Source organism: Pinus tabuliformis, chromosome 6, assembly GCF_031772625.1.
Source record: "Pinus tabuliformis cultivar Carrire ecotype Pingquan chromosome 6, CPIR1, whole genome shotgun sequence".
Taxonomy (NCBI): Eukaryota; Viridiplantae; Streptophyta; class Pinopsida; order Pinales; family Pinaceae; genus Pinus; species Pinus tabuliformis.
Genome location: NC_142292.1, coordinates 1919641145 through 1919665351, shown reverse-complemented (window position 1 = coordinate 1919665351; position 24207 = coordinate 1919641145). Strand labels below are relative to the sequence as shown.

The 24207-nt window shown below is 36.1% G+C and overlaps 1 protein-coding gene across 1 annotated transcript in view; it reads left to right on the top strand.

Moving 5' to 3' along the window:
• Positions 1-21133, top strand: part of LOC149266863 (uncharacterized) — a 66880-nt gene extending 45747 nt beyond the window's left edge. The window contains exon 3 of the mRNA XM_089431123.1: positions 20581-21133. Coding sequence (XP_089287249.1) covers positions 20581-20743 — 163 coding nt within the window. The 3' untranslated portion in view covers positions 20744-21133. The remainder of the gene's footprint in view (positions 1-20580) is intronic.
• Positions 21134-24207: the final 3074 nt, after the last annotated feature.

Genomic DNA, 24207 nt, shown 5'->3' with positions numbered 1-24207 from the left:
GTTTTCCCACATTGGGTTTCTCCGAGGACATTTGTCCAAAAATTATTGTGTCATTTGTGTTGTTGTATCTTTCTCTATTGTTCTGTTCTTGTTTTCGACATATAATTTAATTGGTGTAGGCTCAAGTGTATGTATTTCGATGTTTGCCGTAGGAAACTGCAAATAACTTGGTTACGTAAATCTAACAAGTAGGAGAAACATCATCAGTGTTGCAGTATAAATTCCCAGGTTTAAGGATTTTTTACATGCTATGGGAGCGGTCTTGATGTAAAGAGGAAGGCCTGTATTGCTACCATTCTGAAAGGAGATAGTGATCCACATAGATCACCAACCACTACAGTACTTGCAAGCCCAGAGTAAGCTACAACAAACCAGGCATTACAAGTGGATGGGGTTTCTACAATAGTTTCATTTGGTGATCAAGTACAAGAAGGGTAGCACAAACAAGTTGGTTGACATGCTTTCAAGGTCACCCACATCAAAGATCACATCTTTGGGGACTCTTATGCATATGGAGCCATTCACCCATGATGCATACAGAGAGGCATATTCAGAGGATGAGGACTTCAAGGAGGTGTTTCAGCCAATGTGGCAAAAGTCGAAGTCGGGATTAAATCGACAAGGGTCCAAAAACTGAAAAACTCCTTAAAGCTGGGATTTTTTTGAAAAAGTCGGCAAAAAGTCTGCAAAATTAAAAAAATACAAAAATATTCATTTTTATTTTTTATTTTTTTAGCATCTAATGTATCCACAACATCAAATAAATGCATTTCCACATAAACATGTAAAGAAAGCTAATATATAATATGTATATGAAGTCTAGTGCTACATCACATATCAAAATAGTGAATCAACCCCTGAATATTGAGTCTTGTCTGAGTCTCAACTCTCAGGAGTCAAAATATCAACAAAAAATATAATAAATGTATATCATGAGTCATCTACATGTCATAAAGTAATCAGTCATTGAGATCCTCTACCCCTTTTATGGGAATAGGGAATGGCTTTGCCTTTTCCTCTAGAGGAAGAAGGCCCAGCCCCTAGGGATACAAATGGACTCAGTCGTCCTCTAGAAGCAAAACCCTAGGGAAGCAACTGTATAGTTGTATCGAGACATTCTATTATAAAATTGGAAACATCCCTCCACTTTGCCACGGGATGGGGTTTTTTTGGTTAAAAAACATATTTAGTAATGTTACCTTTAGGACTTCCTAGAAAAGAAATTGAACGAGTTTAAATTGTTAAGATTCTGAGTAGAACTCTAGTATAGTAAGAGTCTAGATTGATGAAATTATTGCGAAATTCTAAAATAAAATAGGAAACATTCCTTCCACTGTACGAAAGGATCTAGTCTTCACTACTAGAAAGATTCATACCTTGGACACTGAAATTGGAAACGCTCAGGATAAGCTTTCCTTAAAATCAACCCATTCAAAAGAATATAAAATCCACATGCATAAGCATTAATCTACATTATTCCAGAGAGAAGATCTAAAGAGAGGAAAAAATATATTGTGTTATGCAATTGAAAATGACTTCTTCCTCCCTTATTATGACTTTCTTAGTAATATGTTTAACTTTTACACTGGTACTCTCTCAAGCAGCAGAAGTCCAGAATGATGTAGCAGGTGGTTTTTGCAATTGTTGTAGATCAATTTACTGGATTAGTTAGTAGCTCATAATTATTTGAAAAGTGAATGTAATGATATTTATTGTGCAGGTGAAAGTCACTTGACACTCAAACCTATGAAGCTACATGATAAGATAAGGCCTGAGAAAACCGTGGATCTTTCCAAATTGAACATGAAGAAACCAGATCTTCCCATTTGTCAAATTTTTGGCGATTTTTTGGCTCGACTCCTGATTAAATCGGGAGTATTACGATTTAATCCCGATTTTTTCGGGAGTGAAAAAATCGGCAAAAAGTCGGAAATCGGATTTTTAGGATTTAATCCCGACTTTTTCCACATTGGTTTCAGCAGTTGCAGAGTCAGAGTCATGTGCATAATGGTGACACTCCAGGATGGGTTACTTTAGAGGCTGGATAAGCTATGTGTTCCTAAAGGTGAGTGATTGTAATTGATTAAAGAGGCTCACACCTCCAAGGTTGCGGGGCACTTTGGTGTAGGGAAGACTGTGGCCAACTTGCAGAGGCATGTGTATTGGCCCAAGATGCAAGAACAGGAAGCTAGGTTTAATAAGAGGATGCATGCCTTGTTGTACCGACAAACCTAACAACAAGAGACAAGGTCTATATCCATCCCTTACCCATACTTACTCGTCCTTTGGAAAGCATTTCCATGGACTGTGGGAGGTTTACCAACAACTAGGAAGGGACATGACTACTTGTTCATGGTAGTTGACAAGTTCAGCGAGATGTGTTTTCTGATGCCCTTGAAAAAAACCATTAGTGGGAAAGAAGCAACAAATTTGTTCTTTGGATAGGTCTAGGTGCACTTTGGGATTACCAAGGAGCATTGTTTCAAATAGGGCCACAAGATTTCTTGGTGTATTTGGACTACATTGTGGGAGAAGATGGACACGAAGTTGAAGAAATCTACAACATTCCATCCACAAATAGTAGTCAACAAGACTTTGGTGCAGCTTTTGAGGGGATACAACTAGAAGCGTTCGAAGACCTGGGATGAAAATCTGGTATATATACAACATTCTTACAACAGAGTAGTCCACACATCTACAGGAAAGTCCCCATTTGAAACTTGTTTTGGATATTTGCTGTCTTCAATTTGTTGAAGAATCAAGGGAAGTTATGTATAATAAGATTCTTCTAAACTTGATAACAATTTGTGAAACACTTTTCCAATTTATCTTAGCTTGATCTTCTTCTTATTATTAGTGTGTCTGTTTACTTCATCAAACTGCTACCAAAAGATAAGAAATAATAACACAAGATATTGGCTCTCTGCTAGGCCCAAAACCTCTCTCTCTTAGAGAGGAAAACCCTTTCGTAAATTTCTCTTATTGAAGCTTCTTATTGATTAATGCCAAACCCTAGACTAGAAAATCCTCCAAGCACAAGTCAAGTCCTTCCTCCTTCCTGCACTTCGTTCCCTAGCACTTAGTCCTCCTTCTTCCGGCACTTCGTTCTCCTTCTTCTAGCACTTTGTTCTTCTTACAATCGACGGTAGTCCTTGTTGTACTTGCCCTAGAAGAGACACTTATCCTTGGTCTCTAGTGAGGCCCTTCACTAATGATGATTTCTTTCTTCTTCTTGACCAACCGAGCTCCTTCTTCAATGTGTAGGTACAAAATTGATATGATAGTTTTGCAGCCCTAAATTCTCGCACGTGTGGGAGGTTTAGTAGTGTATTTGGTTCCTTTCTCCTTTGTATGAGAGAGTCTCTTCTTCGCTCTAGTGGGAGGCCTTGTAGGCCTAAGTTTCAAGCCCAAACCAAGATGAATATATGACTGTGATTTTGCTGCTGATATAACCGCAAACTGCCCTCCTTTTTCTCGCACGTGTGACTGTACTTTTCCCTAGAAATAGCTTCCTTCTTCCTTGCACTTGGAGACCCCTTAAAATTTGTCCTTCTTCACTTTTCCTTGAATTATCTCGCTTGCTGATTTTAGAGGCGAGTGTATTGGTCGTTAAGAGGGAATGGACAACCTCTATATATAGAGGACTGTCCCTCCTTTAGGCCGACTTGTTGACTGTAGGCTGACTTGAGGTCGACTTGTTGACTGTAGGCCGACTTGGTGTTTTTTCATCATTTTTTTGCTAGGAGGATGTGTTTGCATGGAGAGGAATTGACTTTGCTTGGAGATGTTTCCTTTAACTCTTATACAAGTTTATACATAGTGTAACATGCCCTTAAGGGTCTTCAATAAATACATTGACTCTTTGATTTCCTAGAAGCACTTAAATATGTGCTTGACCTACTTCAATGAGCAAGAAACTCATTGATAAATATAACAAAAATAATATTTCTTTTCTTGAATAAATACAAATATCAAAAGCACATTTATAGGCAGCAAGAAGTGAGGGAAGATCTTATAGGAGTTGCCTTGAGGGCTAAATTTTTTATAGAAAAGATTAGGCAGATCCATACACTGCAGAAGTCACATTATAACTATAAGGCCAGGCATGATCAACATAGAACTGAGAAATCGTTCAAGGTGGGAGACAGAGTATGACTGCAGTTGAACAAGGAGAGGCTATAGGGGCTTGATAAGAAAATCAAGGCTCTACGGTATTGTCCCTTCGAGATACTAGAAAAGGTGGTTGATAGTGCTTATCGACTCAGTTTACCACCATATATGCGCATTTACTCAGCTATGAATGTTGAGAATCAGAGGAACATGTCCTACCTTCTGTGGAGGATTTGGCACTAGATGCTCAAGCAAAGTTGACAAAAGATACAGTTTTGTAGAAGAGGTCCAAAACTACAAGGCAGGGGCAGCATGACCTTTGGCAGATTGGGTTGAAGGGATAACTTCCAGGCAAAGCTAAATGGTACACCCAAGAGAAGGTGGAGGAAAAATTCCTCACCTCATTCATTAAAAGCTTTTGGGGACAAAAAGCCTCTGAAAATGGGGAGAGGTGATTCAGATTGATCATTATATTGTTTGTCATCCAACTTATAAAGGTGCACGGGACGGGGTCCGTTGGTACTCCGATCCGAACTAGGAGAGGCAAGATCTCTCTCCCTTTGTCCGGAACTGAATCAGGCCCCATCCGAATCCACTCACCGAACCATTTTCCGAGGCGGGAGGGGGCACGATGGATCAAATTGACGCCTTCTCGACTGATAAGGAGAGGATGCATAAGCACGCTCGACTGTTAAGGCCGCCATCACCGGTAGGGTGCGTAAGCACACTTTATGTTAAATCCGCATTCTCCCATTATCACATTACCCAGGCCCGCATTCAAAAATCCCCCCGCCATTCCCAATACGCCCTTCTCGTTTTCTCCCAGTCCCGGATTACCCTTACTTCTTAGGGGTCACTCACTATTCATATGGTGAGGGTGCGTTAGCACACTCGACTGTCAAGGAGAGGGACGGAGTCACTCACTATTCATATGGTGAGGGTGCGTAAGCACACTCGACTGCCTTTAGTTACTTATTTGAGAGGGATGCTTTCAGAGTGGAAAAAGTGGAGGAATCAACTCACATGACCACATTTACCGGTGGGATCTAGTTTGGCAAAACATGGTTTGAAACCTTTCGGGAGTGTTTTGAGGCATTAAACAACTTTTTCTGGGCCTTAAACTTTGCCGCTTTAGCGCAACACCTTTGTTTCCTATTGCACACATAGAGACCTTTCCAACGACACAAGAATAATGTCAATTAGAGTCTGTTTGCGAAAGTAGTGCCACTCAGAAGTTGACCTATCTGTTTTCACCACCATAATTCGAGAAGATGCCATGTTAGCCCCTATTATTCATGAAAAAGGGGCTCGCCACGTGATTATGACATAGAAGATTATAGAAGAGTCTATATTGTAATACTGGTTAAGAGTTTAGGTAGTCAAACCTAACCACTAGTAGGCTATCGGGCTATGTTATAACCGGGCCACTAGGAGGAAAAGGGGTACCATTCTTTCGAGTGCATGTGTTCCATAACTGAGCAAAAATAGCCGAGAGGGATAGGAGATAGAGCACACATATGATTTGTGCACTGTAGTAGCCCACAGGCCATAGACCATACTTCTTTGTACTCGCAGACATTTTTTATTTAGAGAAAGAGAGCATAGCGACTTCACCTTCCAGTTGGGTTTTTCTCTCGAAAGAGTTTCCCAGGTCATATCTTGTGTCTAATGTGTGTGTGAGCTTTTATTTCACTGTTTTCTATTTTCTACATAATTTTAATTCACATGCATGAACTATTAACAGTTATCTACAAATCTAGAAATCTAAAAGGAAATAAAACTGTAATAGTGTAGAATTCCAGATTTTAAATATAAGTTTATTATATTTGTTGTGATAGTGTAGAATTTCAGATTTTAAATATAAGTTTATTAGATTTGTCCAGTGGAATATCCACAATAGTTTACAGATCATAGCCTCCTCATCATCATCTTGATATTCACACCCTTCTTTATAACTAACTTGAGAATCTGAGAACTCATGCATATTGTTGATAAATCTTAATTTTTGTTTATCATCATTGAAAACTTACCAATGATCTAAATTGTCAGGAATTGACGGTCTAAATATAACTTCCAATTTTAATTGTTCTTTTATAAATTCCTCTGTAGGTTGAAACGTTGAAGTTGCCACTGCCAACTCATCTGCTTTGCTGTTCATTTCCTTGGGAATTTTTATCAGATCTAATGGATCAAAATATGGACGACCTAAATCTATGTTACCGGATCTGCTGGTGGAGGGTCCAGGATCCACGGATCTGTGTATCCTGTAGGAATTTATAGGGTAAGTTCCTCAGATAGAACACCAAAGGACACCGCTCACAAATAGATCACAGATCAATACACCAGTATTCTTGACGTGGTTAAAACCCTCAAAGAGGGAAACAATGCATGACCTGAGCCAACGCGGCCACTTCAGGCAATTTATTAATAAAAGAAAGAAAATTTACATAAGCTTCTCTCATGAACGATCACGTTACAAATGACCCTCCATGCTCTTCAAATAGAGATCATGGATCAATCGGGGGTTGAGCCACGGATCAAGTGTCGGTAATACCGATGAGAGAATGAATCGTCGGATCACTTCATGTCTAGAACATATCGTGACTGTCGGATTGTAAGTTACAAATATACATAGTAAAGAAACACACTTTACCTAATTGTACACTAGACCAAGTTATACTTAACTATTTCCTATGTGTCGAAATATTCTAACATCTCCCCTTAAGAACAACTTGGGATAGGATTGAAGGATGTACAAATATGACACAATAGAAGGAAGGAGGCCTTAGAGCCTATCCCCCCTTAGTGACAACTTCCTGAACTCCAACCATAAATCGAAGTTTAGTAAACTTCGCCTCTGTGGGAGCCTTTGTAAAGATGTCTGTAACTTGATCATCGGTTGAACAATATTGCACTTCAAGAACATGGTCATGAATGAGATTTCTGTTAAAGTGCATGTGTAGTTCAATGTGTTTGTTGTGCTGATGTTGCACTGGATCTTTGCATAGTTGAATGACACTTTGATTATCACACCAAAGTGTAGTCGGACGTTGCTGCTGAAAGCCAAACTCTGACAGGATCTGACGAAGCTACATGGCTTCCTTACTAGTTTCTACGATGCCACGATACTCTGATTCTGTTGAAAAAAGAGAAATGGCACTTTGTTTCTTGCAAGCCCATGTTATAGGTCCAGAATCAAGAGTGAAGAGATAACCTGCAGTAGACTTCCGATCATCAGGGTCACCAGCCCAATTGGAATCAGTGAAACCAACCAATAGAGGAGATGCTTCTGCACTGTAATGAATCCCAAATTGAACTGTACCTCGAACATAATGAAGTATTCTTTTAGTTGCTTTCCAATGACTTTCATGTGGGTTTTGCATAAACCGAACAATAAGGCCAACAACAAAGGAAAGGTTAGGACGAGTATGGGTCAGATACAAAAGTTTTCCTACAAGCTGACGGTATAAGGTAGCATCAACTTCAGGGGAAGTACAAGTGACTGAAAGTTTGGCTCCAGACTGAAAGGGAGAAGGGGCTGGCTTACAGTCTTCCATGTGAAAGTGGTGTAGAAGATCACAGGCATACTTGGACTAGGAAAGGGAAATACCTTCCTTGGATTGCAAGACTTGAAGACCAAGAAAATAATGCAAGTGTCCCAAGTCTGTCATTTCAAACTTCTTTTTAAGGCTGGACTTCACATGTTTTATAAGGTTGGGATCACTACCAGTAAGGATAAGATCATCAACATAAAGAACAAGAATGGTAAGGGACTTGCCCACTTTCTTGGTGTAGACAGTATTGTCAGAATGACACCTAGAAAAGCCAGTATCTAAAAGAAAGCTATCAATTTTGGCATACCAAGCCCGAGGGGCTTGCTTGAGACCATAAAGGGATTTCTTAAGCCGACATACAAGGCTGGAGTCTGTTTGTATAAAGCCAGTAGGTTGTTCCATATATATTTCTTCATGTAAGTCCTCATGCAAGAAGGCAGATTTAACATCCCTCTGATGGCCTTCCCATTTGAAAGAGGAAGCAAGGGAAAGAACAAGGCGGATAGAGTTCATTTTGGCAACAGGGGAGAAGGTTTCAGTATAGTCAATGCCTTCAACTTGTGAAAAACCCTTAGCAACAAGACAAGCTTTATGTTTATCAACTTTTCCATCTGCTCCAAACTTGTTTCTGTAAAACCATTTGCATCTAACAAGTTTTCATCCCTTTGGAAGAGGAACAAGATCCCATGTATCATTTGCCAATAATGAACAATATTCTTCATTCATAGCTATGTCTCAATCTGGATGGCCTGAAGCTTCTGCAAAGGTGTTAAGATCATGATTCGCTGAAGCTTGAGCTAGTAAAGAAGAGGCTTTATCAAACTGAGAACGTGTACGTTGCTGATCTGTAGGATCACCTGCAAGAGCACCTGCTGCATCTCGAGTAGCACGGACCCATTTTGGAAGCTGAGGCGCTGAAGGAGAATCCTGAGAAGGTGGGGGAGGATTGTCATCCTCACTGTCATCATCTGAAGAAGAAATATTTTCAGAAGTAGAAGGGATAGAGAGAGGTGGCACATTCGCCGAACTAGGCTCGTAAGTCGATATATTTTCAGCAAACTTTACAACTCTTCTAATGATAACATTTTTTGATTTAAGTGGAATAAGTCTATATCTTTTGACATCTTCAGAATATCCAACAAAAATACATTTTTCACTCTTAGGTTCTAAAGCTTTATGTTCCTCATTTGGAATATGGGTCCATGCTTCACTTCCAAAAACACGAAAGTGACTTACACCTAGTTTAATTGAGCTCCATGCTTCTTTTGGAGTGATATTCTTTACAACCTTAGTAAGAGTGCGATTTACTATGTAATTTGCACAATTAATTGCTTTTGCCCAAAAATTAAGACTAAGTCCATTAAATTGAAGCATACAATTAGCCATTTCCTTTAAGGTGGATTCTTCCTTTCAGCGACACCATTTTGTTGTGGAGTATATGGAACAGTATGTTGCATTTGAATTCCATGCTTAGTGCAAAAGTTGATGAATTTGTTGTTAACATATTCTTTGCCATTATCAGATCTTAGCTTAAGAATTTGATGTCCAGATTGTTTCCAACAAAGGCCTTAAGGGCCAAGAACATGTTAAATACTTCACTATTGAGTTTTAAGAAGTATACCCAAGTGCGTTTGGAGAAATCATCAATGAAAGTTAAGAAATACTTGTGGCCAGAGAATGAAACCACTGGAAGTGGACCACATAAATCACTATGCACAAGCTATAAATGGGCTTAGGCGTGCCAAGAGGCACTTTTTTCAAAACTATCCCGATGATGTTTTCCGAGTACACATTTGGAACAAACACCATCTCTGCAAGATACCATAGGAAGACCTGTCACCATATTTTCTTTACATAGATTTTGAAGGGAGCGATAGTTTAAGTGACCAAATCGCTCATGCCAAAGTTTGCTCACTTCATCATTATGAACAACAAATACTGAGGGAAGAGTTGATGACCCAAAGTTGTTAAACTTATACAAACTTGTAGAATCATCAGCAATGCCAGTAGCTAAAATCTGTCTAGGATCTCTTAGGTCCTTAATTACAACATCATGAGGTGAAAATTCAACGATTTTACCTTCACTTGAATGAGTTATCTGTATATGTTGCAGGATAAGGTTGGAACACATAATACATCATTAAATTGACCATTGTCTAAATGAATAGTTCCAGTACCTACAACACTAAGAGATCTATCATCACCAACATATATATTTTTGATGTTATAATCATTTAAAGAAGAAAACATGGCTTTGTTTTTGGCCATGTGATAAGAAGCTCCAGAATTAATGAGCCACTCATGAGAATGAGAAGAAGATACATTTAGTGCATAACCAGACTGAGATGCTTGACAACCACATGCAAAAAGTGCAATTCCTGAAGATGAAGTTGAAGTTGAAGAGTGCTCCAAATGGATGTTATGCTTCTTCATTGCTACTTCCAAGGCTTCCATCTTCTTAAAGCATTTCGATTCTAAGTGGCCATCTCGATTACAAGTGTGGCATGTCTATTAATTTTCTTCCCTTTGTTTTTATTTGCCTTATCATTTTGTTGAAATGATTTTTCATTTTAAGAGTGAAATTGCTTAGGGCCCTTGTTTGGTTTAGGACCATTCTTTTTAGGATACTGCTTCTTAGGATTCTTTGAATTTGGTTGCTGCTGGGTAGCTAAGGCTTTCTTAGAAGAGTTTCTAAGATTAAGAAGACCAAGATGTAAGAGTTTTTCTGATTCTCTTATTAAAGAATCACAAAAGACATCAAAAGAGGGGGACTTGTAGTCTTGTCTTTGAGAAATAAAGGCTTCTCTAGTAGAATGGAAGGTGGAAACAACATAGAATAGGCTGGTCCCAACTTAGTAAGAATGGAATAGATAAGGCTACCATCTTCTTTATTAAGCTTAACACCTTCCAAGAGAAGTCTAAGGGTCTTGAACTTGGACAAAAAAATTTCAATGGAAGAAAAATTATTGGGGTCCAACGTAAACAACTCATTTTCAAGTTGATGGGCTTTAATTTCATTTTTAATTCCAAAAACTTTAGTGAGCTGTTTCATTGTTTTATTAGGAGTATGAAGTTTTGCGATATGGAATCTTAGGTCTGGAGAAATAGACATTCCTATCAACCCACGTGCTTGATCTTGCCTATTTTCCCATTTGGCTGCCTTATCTTCATCTTTAGGTTTAGTTTCTTGGCCTGAGGTTATTCTGTAAAGACCTTTACTTCCAAGTAAATCCACAATGTAGGATCACCATTGGAAGTAGTTGGTGTTGTTAAGAATAACTTGGCATGGATTTTTCATTTTAACAGACACTAAAGCTGTAGATGCTGAAACTAAGTGTTTCAATGGAAAGATTTTGAAAAATTATGTTAATTAAAAAAAACGGCTCTGAAAATGGCTTCCGAATGAAGAAGTTTATGGCTTTTTGAAGAAAAGTTGTTGAAGATGTCGACGAAGTGCGTGAATGTGCGGAAGTGAGTGAATGTGCGGAAGTGAATGATAATGTTATATTTAAAGAAAGCTGCCCTCTCGCCCCTTCCAAACTTAATTTAATTAGCTCACTTAAAAAAAAATTATGTGGCCCACTTTGATAAATAAGTGAAAGTCACTTTTAAATGGTACTTTATGAGCTATCCACTAAATTGTAACTTAAATAAAGGATAAAGAGACTTTAGAATGATAAGTGACTCACTTTTTATAATGGGTGATAACACTTTTACATAAAGTAACTTTAAAACATAAGTATGGATTTTTGAAAAAGTAACTCAACAAAAAGAAAGACTTGAACTCAAGACCTCTATTATCATAAAGTAACTTTGGACCAAGTGAGCTAGTTTAAAAGGTTAGTCTTTTTTGGAAAAGAGGAAGGTTTTTTTTAGCCACTGAAGCTTTGGGGTGCGTGCTTACTTGAAAAATCTCCTTTTGCCTACAAAACAAAAAACCACACAACCCAACACGGACATACAAAAAAAACCAAACTTTATGGCTTGAAGTTAGTTTTTGCCGGAAACTAAATATTTTCCTCAATGTTTCTGATTTTTCGAGATCACACTTAAGGCGCGACGGAAAAGAGCATACACATGAGAAAAATCCTTGCTCTTTGTTTTTGATTTGCCCAGATTGCACAGAGTCGCGGGGCAGAGAGCATACACAGAAATGAAAGGTATAGATCCGGTAATAAAAAACAGAGAGAAATAAACCGAAATAAACAGAGAGATAAATAACTAAAACTGCAAATAAAGATTGTATACCTCTAGATCTTAAAAATGACGTAGCTAGGGCTACCGGAAACCTTTTCGCATGAAACGAAAGGGGTTCCTCACTGGAACAGATGCTTCTAACACAATAGAGCAGTCCTCTCGGCCCGAAAGCAGTCAGAAACAATAGATCTAGGAAACGACAGTCGGATGCAGTTGTATCGACTTCGGATTTGGATCACCAACAGATGTGGCCCTCAAATAGCTCTGATACCATGTAGGAATTTACATGGTAAGTTCCTCAGATAGAACACCAAAGGACACCGCTCACAAACATATCACAGATCAATACACCAGTATTCTTGACGTGGTTAAAACCCTCAAAGAGGGAAACAGTCCACGGCCTGAGCCAATGCGGCCACTTCAGGCAATTTATTAATAAAAGAAATAAAATTTACATAAGCTTCTCTCATGAACGGTCACCCTACAAATGACCCTCCATGCTCTTTAAATAGAGATCATGGACCAATCGGGTGTTAAGCCACGGATCAAGTGTCGGTAATACCGAGGAGAGAATGAACTGTCGAATCACTTCATGTCTAGAACATATCGTGACCGTCGGATTGTAAGTTACAAATGCACATGGTAAAGAAACACACTTTACCTAACTCTACACTAGACCAAGTTATATTTAACTATTTCCTATGTGTTGGAATATCTTAACATCCCCCTTAAGAACAACATGGGATAGGATTGAAGGATGTACAAATATGACACAATAGGAGAAGGAAGGAGGCATTAGAGCCTATGATCCGATTTGGATTCGGATCTGGCTAGAACGGGCAAAAATATGCCTTAGCGAGGATCCATGAAATTCAGAATCATATCCGGACGCCCAGAAACAGATCTCGATGACAGAGCCGGATCCTTCACAAAAAATCAACGGATTTCAAAAATTAAAAGCCAGTTTTTAAAATTCAGGTTTTGTCTTGTCTTGATTTGTGTCTTGGTCGGCCACAACAACGAAGCAGTGAAGCAACAACGGAGGAGGAAGCAACAGTGAAGAGGCATCGGAGGAGGCAGCGACGGTTTGTAAGTTGACCGCAACGGTGAAGGCACAAGTTTGTAGAGCTTTGAGAGCAGGTGAGCTTTGTAACTTGGCGGCTGGACAAAACGTCAACTTCTTCCTCATCCAACTTGGCAGCAACCGTTCATGGACAAAACATCAACTTCTTCCTCATCGTCGTTGATAGGAAAGAAAATCCGGCGATATTATATTCATTGCTTGAGAGTATTGTAATTTACAAAGCATCTTATAGAATGTTGTTCAGAAAGACTCAAATATTATGTTATAATTCTAATTAACTGAGTATTGTAATTAAATTATAATGTTATTATGTGTAATTATAAAAATATAACATAATGTGTAAATATAATTAAATTATAATGTTATTATGTGTAATTATAGAAATATAAGTGTAAATATTTTTAACATAGAATGAGACTCGAGAGTATTATAATTAAATTATAATGTTACTTAGAGACTAGCTTTGGATTGATGTTTCTATTAAATATTATAATATTAAATTTTCTACCTGGTACATTAAAATATTATAATAATTAAAATATTAAAATTATATATTAAATTTTTTAACATTTAAAAATATTATTATATTTTTTTGTACTTGCCGTATCCATATCTTGGATTTAAAAAAATCTAGCGAATCTGGATCCGCATCTGTATCCAAATCTTGGTAACTTAGGCCTAAATATAACTCCCAATTTTAATTGATCTTTTATTAATTCCTCTGTAGGCTGAAACATTGAAGTTGCCACTGCTAACTCAGCTGCTCTGCTGTTCATTTCCTGGGGAATTGTTATCAGATCTAATGGATCAAAATATGGACAGCCTGTGGAGATCATTGTAAACTTATTACCACAAAAAGGGGGATCAACTTCCTACAATTTTTTGCTAAAGTTATTGAAGAATGCTACTATTTTGACAGGAGAAACTTTGTTTGAAATAGGATTTACTTCAGCAGTAACAGACAACTGTACTTTTGCCCAGAACTCACCTATGATTTGGAAGGTATAAGCAACAACTATTGCATGATGATATCATCAAACAACAATATGATTTTTGGGCTGCAAGAAGAAAAAGGGGGTGTTGATATGGCAACAGTAAGAGGTGAAGAAAGCCTCTTATTCTTAAAATTTGAAGAAACAATCATGCAACACCTGAACTTGCAATTGCTAGAGGACAAACAATGTTGGGAAGCGGGGACTGTAATGTCCTCTATTGATTAATTGACCATGGAAGGACGAAGTAGCCTATCCAACGCCTATCCAACCCTATAGGCTATAGTCATTGATATATGGGAAAACCCAATTATCCATTGTTTGGGGCAACATTGGGTAAATTTTGGAGTAGATGAGCCAAAAATCCCAAATTGGGGGTTGCACTTGCAACCCATCACATTTGAGAAAACCGCATGAGGAAATCTATAATTAAAGTAGATTTGGAATCACTTTTGATCATCGATTTGGATTGGATATCTTTGATTTTCTTAGCTGAGGCTCTGAGGTTTTTAAGACACCTTCTCTTTGATTAGTGTCGCTGGAGGTGATCCCGCCCTAACTATTCCCTTGTCTAGTTTCGGTGGAGCTGATCCCACCCTACTTAGACACTTTTTTTCTTTGTTCTGGCATAACAAATTAGCTGAAGTACTTTGAACCTACCTTGAAGGCAACTTTCTAAGTCATTCACCTGGTCAACGAGTTTTCTTCAAACAATGAAGAACTGGTTTCATCAGAGGTTTGGTTAAGGAGGAATGAGCTGCAGTAGAGCCTCCCTAAGACACCCAAGCCAAAAAATGAAGGCCACAGACCTCTAGGATTCCTACTTGAGTTGTACTAAGGCACCGAAGCTAGCTAGGGCAAGTGAGGGACCTTTCCGTAGTGTACAGGGCATTGTTTAAGGGTATAAAAGCTCTGTTCAGGTCAGCAAAGGCACTATAAGGGTCAAAAAGAGAACGACTTCAGTATGATATTAATCCTAGAGGCCGCAACCTTGAATTTGGCCCACCTAGGGATGCGAGTAACCACAGTAGGGAACCACACCCGACTGCAGTCACCTGCCTCATTTTGACATCCATCCTGTGACTGTATCTTGACAGAAGGTTGCGGGTACCATCGGAAAAGGCAGCTGGGCCCTTGTTCTCAGCATGCGGATTATTCTAGGACAGTCGGACCCCTGACGCAGTAAGTAAAATCAACACAGTAGGGAGTGAAGTAGTATAGGAGAATTTAGATTAAATGTTATCGTATAGTTACGATTAAATGTTGGCTTGCTAAATTGCGATATTGCAAGGAAGTACTATATTGTTGGATTTTTGGATTGGACACATTCACTGTTCTGGGCAGCTAGCCCTAACTTCTATAGTTTTTGCTGAAGAATCATAACTATTGTCAACAACATAGTTGTAGTAAACTAGGCATCATTGGTCGGGTATATTCTCTGTTTCATTTGGCAGTTTGCACTAATACCTTGTGATTCCATTGAAGAATAGTAATGCTGTTGCATCTTTACATTCATGCCTACACACTGTTATGAATGTGTACTATTGTTGATAATTATATGAAGGAAACCCTAGCCAGAAAAGAAACCCTAAGACCAAAAATTACCCTAGGACACTACATTGGACACTAATAAAGTTATCTTATCTTTTACAATACTTCAAGCCAAGGTTATATATAAACTTTATTCCCGTTGAAGTTATAAAACACATTGGAATAAAAACAATGTTATCACAAATCGAATTGGTCATCAAACTGGTTTACCCCAAAAATGTGAACTTGGAATAAAAACAATGTTATCACAAATCGAATTGGTCATCAAACTGGTTTACCCCAAAAATGTGAACTTGATTGGAACTGGAAAAAAACTGTACCAAAAGCGGGTCAATTAAAAAATATGTAAATATACAAATTTTGGAAAAAAACACATATTTATGTGCATCCATATGAATCCAAACCATTATACACAAACATGCAAATTTTTTCACATATATAGCAACCATGCATATAAACTAAATAGCGATAAGTGCAATCCATCCATGAACCAAAAATACATAACAAAGAGGCTCTAAATGGCCTCTAGAGCCCAAAAAGTCATGCTACAAAGATTAAAAATTACGCAAATATACAAATTTTGGAAAAAACACATATATTTATGTGCATCCATATGAATCCAAACCATTATACACAAACATGCAAAATTTTTCACATATATAGCAACCATGCATATAAACTAAATAGCAATAAGTGCAATCCATCTATGAACCAAAAATACATAACAAAGAGGCTCTAAATGGCCTCTAGAGCCCAAAAGGTCATGCCACAAAAAATAACTGCATATCATAAAAATCATTGCCTATATTGGGATCTTCATCATGAATATCATCCTCTAAGCATTAAAATAAGATATGAAAAGTTCATGTGTGAAATGGAGATTTTGTTTCTATATATGAACCAAAAATACATAACAAAGAGGCTCTAAATAGCCTCTAGAACCTAAAAAGCCATGCTACAAAGATTAAAAAATATGTAAATATACAAATTTTGGAAAAAACACATATATGTTCATCCATATGAATCCAAACCATTATATACAAGCATGCAAAATTTTTCACATATATAGCAACCATGCATATAAACTAAATAGCAATAAGTGCAATCCATCTATGAACCAAAAATACATAACAAATCTATGAACCAAAAATACATAACAAAGAGGCTCTAAATGGCCTCTAGAGCCCAAAAAGTCATGCCACAAAAAATAACTGCATATCATAAAAATCATTGCCTATATTGGGATCCTCATCATGAATATCATCCTCTAAGCATTAAAATAAGATATGAAAAGTTTATGTGTCAAATGGAGATTTTGTTTGAGTGATGGGTACATTTTTACCAGGGTTGTGACAAAGAGTACAACTATCAATGCCACCAACATCGAGGTACATAGAGGGATTGGTGCTCTTGATTAAACGCTAGTTTCATATTCTCATACTATTGACGTTTGTGACTTGGGCAGTACTTTGGCAAAGGCCTCAGTGTCTAGTCATGCAAAAGTCGCTTAAAGATTTCTGACGTTTGTGACTTGGGCCGGTACTTTGGCAAAGGCCTCAGTGTCCATTCATGCAAAAGTCGCCTATAGATTTCCTTAGGACACTTGCTCAAGTGTGAGCAAGTTGCCAATGTAACTTAGCTTAAGTTTTAAACTTAGAAAAAAACACATGATTATTATATTAGCTAATTAAAACTTAGAAAAAACACATACATAATTATTATATTAGCTAATTGAACTAAAGGAACTTTGGGAAAAGTAATGTAAATGTTTTTAGTGAGTATATTTTAATCTCAGCCATTGATCTCAACTGAGGCGAGATCTAATCTCGGTTGTTAATCACTTTGGAGATTAGGGTTGTGGATTTAGCTCAATGTAAAGTTATAAAAGCAAAGATAAGGAAAATAAGGAGACACAAGATACAACAACATTAGCGTGTGCCAGGTCTGAAAAAGTTGCAGGTGCGGTGCAGCATTAGAGATCCAGACCAACCAAGGAGATTCAGGACTGATCTAGGGCTTGATCTGTTGGATCACATTCAAAGTATTGTATATCTGTAATTTTCTTAGTAGAACATTGTAAATATTTGCAATTATCCCCTTATAAAAAAACATATTACAGAAACATATTACAGTATTTTAGCATGCACTGTATAAGTAATATTTATCATGATTTGACCATCGAACTAGTAAATGAATATTTATCTTGGAACCACATAGTTGTTGGTTTGGCTGGGGGTCCAAACATTCAGGGCTCTTTGATTTTGGTGGAAAATATCTAGAGGATGTGGAGAAAGTCTTTTACATCCTTTAGGGATACTTCCCTACAGTCCCCAAATCCCTAGGAATGGAGAAACACGGAGATCACATCCCTAAGGAGTGGGGATGGGTTACCCTATGAGATTGGTCAGGCTGCAGGCAGCATGGACCTCAAATGCAAAAGCTAGATGTGAGCACAAAGCTTCATACTTCTCGGTCTTGGATATTAAGTGAGCTGTTGGTCGACATTTAGTGCGGCAAATCTTTGTTGCCTCACTGATCTCGACTTCTGCCTCGCTGCCATTTCTTTTTAGTCCTAATCTTATTTTATTATCTAATTAGATTATTGCTTTCTACATGTGCTTTATGGCATCTCTGGTACACTTTGTGCTTGACATTGCACAAGAGATGCTTTTGGCAATCTCTGTGTACGCTCGCTATTCTCCTCTCTGAACTAATTCCGTAGCATTTTTCCATATATTTCGTTGGATATTTTAGTTCATTTGTGTGTACTTTGTTTGACTCTTTATACCGGTATTATCAATTTTCAATTTCCACTGAGTTTCCAGGATGGATGGGAAATGCGGACATGGGGACATATATAAACAACCCCAAAATTTAGGAAAATTTCAGGGAATGGGGGATGTCAGAGTCATAAAAATTATAAAATTATTAAAAATTTAATATATAAAATTAAAAAATAAAATTCCAACAATATGTTAATAACTAAATTAGCAAATAGTAAATGTTAATAATTATGAGATATAGATCGAAATACGATCATCATTTCTAAATTAGTAAATAGTAAATGTTAATAATTATGAGATATAGATCTATATATGATCATCATTTCGTATTAGACTTTTATGAATAAGAATTATCATTTCACATTTTTACAATCATCAATTTAAAATTGTAAATCTAAAAGGAAATTACAAAATTGAATCCATCTTTTGACACTGCAATGTTCCATCTAAATTCATCATTTCGCAATGGACATTGTATTAGACTCTTATGAATAAGAATTATCATTTCACATTTTTACAATCATCAATGTAAAATTGTAAATCTAAAAGGAAATTACAAAATTGAATCCATCTTTTGACACTATGCAATGTTCCATCTAAATTCATCATTTCGCAATGGACATTAATATTACGGAAGGTACATCTAAATTAAATTAATCATTTGACAATTGAAATTACAAAATGCACATCGAAAATAAATTCATTGAAAATGACATTACACTGAAGTCTAAAATAGCCATAGAATACTAAACTAGACGTAAACATAGAAAACATAGAAAACAGTAACATACTAATACATTTCTCAAAAAGAACTAAATAGTAAAAGAGCACTATAATATAGTACATTTCTCAAAGAGAACTAAATAATAAATCGCAACTCTGATGTGGTAGTTCCAAGTCACAAAATGAAAATCGCAGTTCCAATCCGGCAGCTCCCTGACAAAATGAAAATAGTGACATACTAGTACGTTTTTCAAAGAAATAGTGACATACTAGTACATTTCTCAAAGAGAACTAAATAATAAAAGAAAATAGTAAAATACTAATACATTTTTCAAAGAGAACTAAATAATAAATCACAACTCTGATTTGGTGGCGCCAAGTCACAAAATGAAAACCGTAGCACCAAATGTCTCAGGTCCTTGGCCGATGGTAAATTCGAATCATAGCAAATTGCAAATGGAAAATGAGAACCGTAGCACCAAATGTCTCAGGTCCTTGGCCGATGGTAAATTCGAATCATAGCAAATTGCAAATGGAAAATGTCGAGCATTGGCAGCAAGAAAATCTTGGATGGCAAGGTAAAATGTTAAGCAACAACAAAAGGAAAATGGCCCAATGTCAAAAGGCACAATGTAAAATCATAAGGTCAAAAGGCACAATGTAAAATCATAAGGTTAATGAGAAATGTGAATAATTTTGTTTTAAAGTTTTAATTTATTTTTTAGTTTTAATTTTCGTTTTTTAAATCATATTAAAATTTGTGATTTTTTTATGTTTTTAATTTTTATCTCCAATTTTTTTTTGGGTGACGTGGGATGTTTTTCGTGGTTAGAAAAAAGGTCCCCCTAAATCTCTTAGAAAAAAAGTCCCCCTAGTTTCCTTAAAACAAATAAAAAATACGTAAAAAGAGTCCCCCAAGTTTCCCAAGAAAAGTTCCCCTAAGTTTCCGAAGTTGCTTAAAAAAGAGACGTGGGAAATGTTCGGGGGACGTGGGACGCTTTTCGCCATTAGGAAAAAAGTCCCCGAAATGTTTCGCCGTACCGGGCGCACTATTAAAATTTTGGGGGGAAATATGGGGGGACGCCGGGTCACTAGAAAAAAGTCCCCCGAAGTTTCCCTTAAAAAAAGAGACGTGGGAAATGTTTCCCGTCCCGGGAGCGTGGAGGAGCGTCAACCACCCACCGTGGAACACTGGTTATGGTTACGGTACATTCATGCATATTTACTTGGAATGTTTGTTTCTTGGTATTTTTCAGTTCTATATGCAGACATGGGTGCTCTACCTTGGATTTGGAGCATCTTTTTGAAGGCCTACGTCTCAGTTTTTGGTTGATTGCGGGACCTTGTACTAATTCAAATTAGTGTAGTTCTAGATGATCTCACTTTCGGCAACTAAATCTGTCTTTTTCCCTTGTCCATTTGTTCCGTCTTAACTTAGGGAACATGGGATATTATGGGCTATCAATACGTTCTCTTCCTCTGGAATAGGAAGTTACATTTACAGTATCTTTGCCTATTTTTAAAATATAAAATCTCTAATTCTGGTAATTGTTGACGTTAATATTACTATTTCATTTTCTTTACAGTGACATAGCAAAGCATCTTTCACTTCCACCAGTTAAGTTGCATTGTAGCATGCTTGCGGAGGATGCCATCAAGGCTGCTGTTAAAGATTACGAGGCAAAGAAAGCCAAAAGGAAACAAAATTCCGAGTCTGCATCAGACGAGGATGTTGCTGGGCATGCCTAGGAAGGCTTGTCGGGAACTATGTCACCGCCCCAATCTTCTCACATGGTGGCTAATTAGTAAGCACTACATATTTGTTGTAAAAAATAGTAAATACCACGTAATAGTTCTTAAATTTCCTTGGGTGTTGCAAGTCTCATACATTTTAGAGGGTGTTACTGTAATTTCTATTTTAGAGGGTGTTACTGTAATTTCTATTTGACCATGGTATAGCAGGATGAAGGTTTATGTACAGAAGTTGCTATTGTTAAAGAATGCTTAAGCTGCCATTTCTGAGTTATTCTGTGCTCGTTTCTCGTATGTGAGGAGGCAGCTAACATTTTGTCAGATTTTATCTGTACATTATTTTAGGTTATTTTCTTATACATACATTTCAATTTTCAACATTCAAAATGTCCTGGTTTCTTTCCAGCATTTCATGAACAATAGCTGTCAAGGGTCTGTGCTTATATAGAACCATACCAATGCATGCCCTCAACAATCAAGACTTCGTAAGCATCATGTTAATGAACCATAACCTTGAAACACCTGTTGCATCATGTTAATCAACCATAACCATGAAACATCTGTGGTTCATGTTATATGCCCTTTTAAAGCAAGATTTCTGTAACAATGAGTGTGGTATTAGGGCTATTTTACTTCAAAGGTCTTTTGCATACAATTGGTTGCTAATAGATGCTCTGTGTTTGCAATTCACTTATGTTTGTCATTTTTCTTGGGAAATGCTTTATGACAGTTGTTTTAGATGGTAGAAAATCAGTTTTGTGAAACTGATGGTCTCGAATTGATGATATTATATCCATTGCAACCCTTTCACAAATTAAGAGTGTTTACGTACATCAAATATTGAACAGAAGAGCACCTTGCATAACATAGTTGTAGATTTTAGACAGATTGGCAATCTGGCCGGACGCCAAAGTTATGTGATGAAGTCAAAACCCAAGTGGTTAAAGGGCGTTGTTATATACCAAATCTGGTGCTCTGGTTAGGGCCATGACCTTAAACAATGGCTTTATACTTAATCAAAAGTAACCTTGGAAGGGAAATTTTTTCCCTTTAATTATATTATGCCATGCTCATATCTCTGTGAAGGGTATCTAGAGGTATTTTATTTTATTTTATTAATGAGTTACGCCTGTCACGTTTGATTATAATTTATGTGGTATTTTTTGTTGTAACGAGTTACACCTGTCACGTTTTATTATAATTTAGGCGTGGTTGTGTTCTCAGTCTGATATTTTTGTTAAACACACTTGTTTTTTAAATCTATGATATTTTTGTTAAACACACTTGTTTTTTAAATCTATGAAACCTCACGCTGCATCAATGCAGTACATATAACATTTTGTGGACGCTGTGGCCTAAACATGACTTCTATGCTCTACTTTAATACAGTTCATATAACATTTTCTTATAATATTTCATTTATAATAAAAAATACATGTATATGTACATGATATTTTATAATAAAAATAATAATAAATATATGTATATGTAAATATGTTTTTGTAGAAATAAAAAATAATAATAAATATACATGATATTTTTTATAATAAAAATTATAATAAATATATTTATATGTAAATATAAAAATAATAATAAATATATGTATATGTAAATATGTTTTTGTAGAAATAAAAAATAATAATAAATATATGTATATGTAAATATGTATTTGTAGAAATATGAAATTGGTTATAATAAAAAATAATAACACATATATGTATATTTAAAAATAAAAATATGAAAAATATGAAATTGGTTATAAAAAATAATAATAATAAATATTGGTTAGTTTTAAGTATTGGTTATAAAAAATAATAATATGAAATTGGTTACAAAAAATAAATAAATATTGGTTAGTTTTAATTGTAGCACTATGTTCCGGGATATTGATATTACTATTGGTATTACAATTACAACCTAGTAGAATACCAATTACAAACTAGAACCTAGTAGAATACCAACCTAGTAGGAAGCACATTTAAAAATATATTAATATCACAACCCAGTAAGAAGGACATCCAAAAATTATTTACAAGCGGCACATTTAAAAATATATTAATATTACACATTTAAAAATATATTAATATTACAACCCAAAAATATATTAATATTACACACTTAAAAATATATTAATATTACAACCCAGTAGGAAGGACATCTAGAAATCTATTACAAGCCTTCAATGTGAGTATGTGAGTCCTTCCTTTCTTACCTAGCACATTGTGACAGCAGAACTGCACATAGATGATTGACGCATATGTACATGTGGCTCCTCTCTTAGTGAGTATGTGAGTCCTTTCTTTCTTACCTAGCACATTGTGACAGCAGAACTGCACATAGATGATTGACGCACATGTACATGTGGCTCCTCTCTTGGTCGAGACGGGCCGCCCTCCTCACCCTTCTTAGGCCGGGTGAGCCTTTTCTCCTCACCCTCTTTATAGGCCAGGTGAGCCTTTTCTCCTCACCTTCTTTATGGTTGGATGAAAGATATATTTAAAAATATTAAAAATCTATTGATAATACAATCTAGTAGGAAGGACATTTAAATTAGTATGAAAGATATATTTAAAAATATTAAAAATTTATTGATAATACAATCTAGTAGAGATATATTTAAAAATACGAATGATATGTCAAAATATTTAACTCACTAACCATAAATAAAATATTTAGATATTTACATGAAATAACAAAATTTTATAACAAATTTGGAGAGAAAATAATAAAAATGAAAAAATTTCTTTTTCTTTTGAATGTTAAAAATGTATAATTTTTATAATTTGTAAAAATATTTCAAATACAAAACTTAAATAAATTATTTTAATATCAATGTCAATTTATATTAATCAATTTTAACCACCATAAAAGATTTCAATGAACAATGAGAAGAAGTAATTAAAAGTAGAAAACTTCAATTACTTTATGAGAAGAATAAAAGGGAGATCTTTAATACATGTAGTTCATGTAGTTTTATAATATCTCTACATGGTAGGGATAAGTTGACTGACATAGATGCTTTGAGAAGAAACATATTAAAATGTCTCAATATTTAGCTCGAAACGTCGATTAAAAAACTCTCTAACTCTCTATGTAGGACTATATGCACTCTTCAATGCAAACCTGTGAAAACACAAACATTTTTCTTATCCCTACATAGAAGGGATAAGTTGAATGAGATTAGATGCTTTGAGAAGAAATGTATCAAAATGTCTTAGTATTTCGCTGATCTTTCAACTAAATTGTTCAAGATTCTTTTCGATATCCTGATGATGGGTTGTGATACTTAGTTCGATACATAGATAAGAAAACTCTCCACACAAGACTCCATGCACTCTTCAATACGAACTTGCGAAAACACAATCATTAATCTTACCTTTGCATGGAAGGGATAAACTGAATGAGATTAGATGCTTTGAGAAAAAACATCAAAATATCTCAATATTTAGTTGATCTTTTAG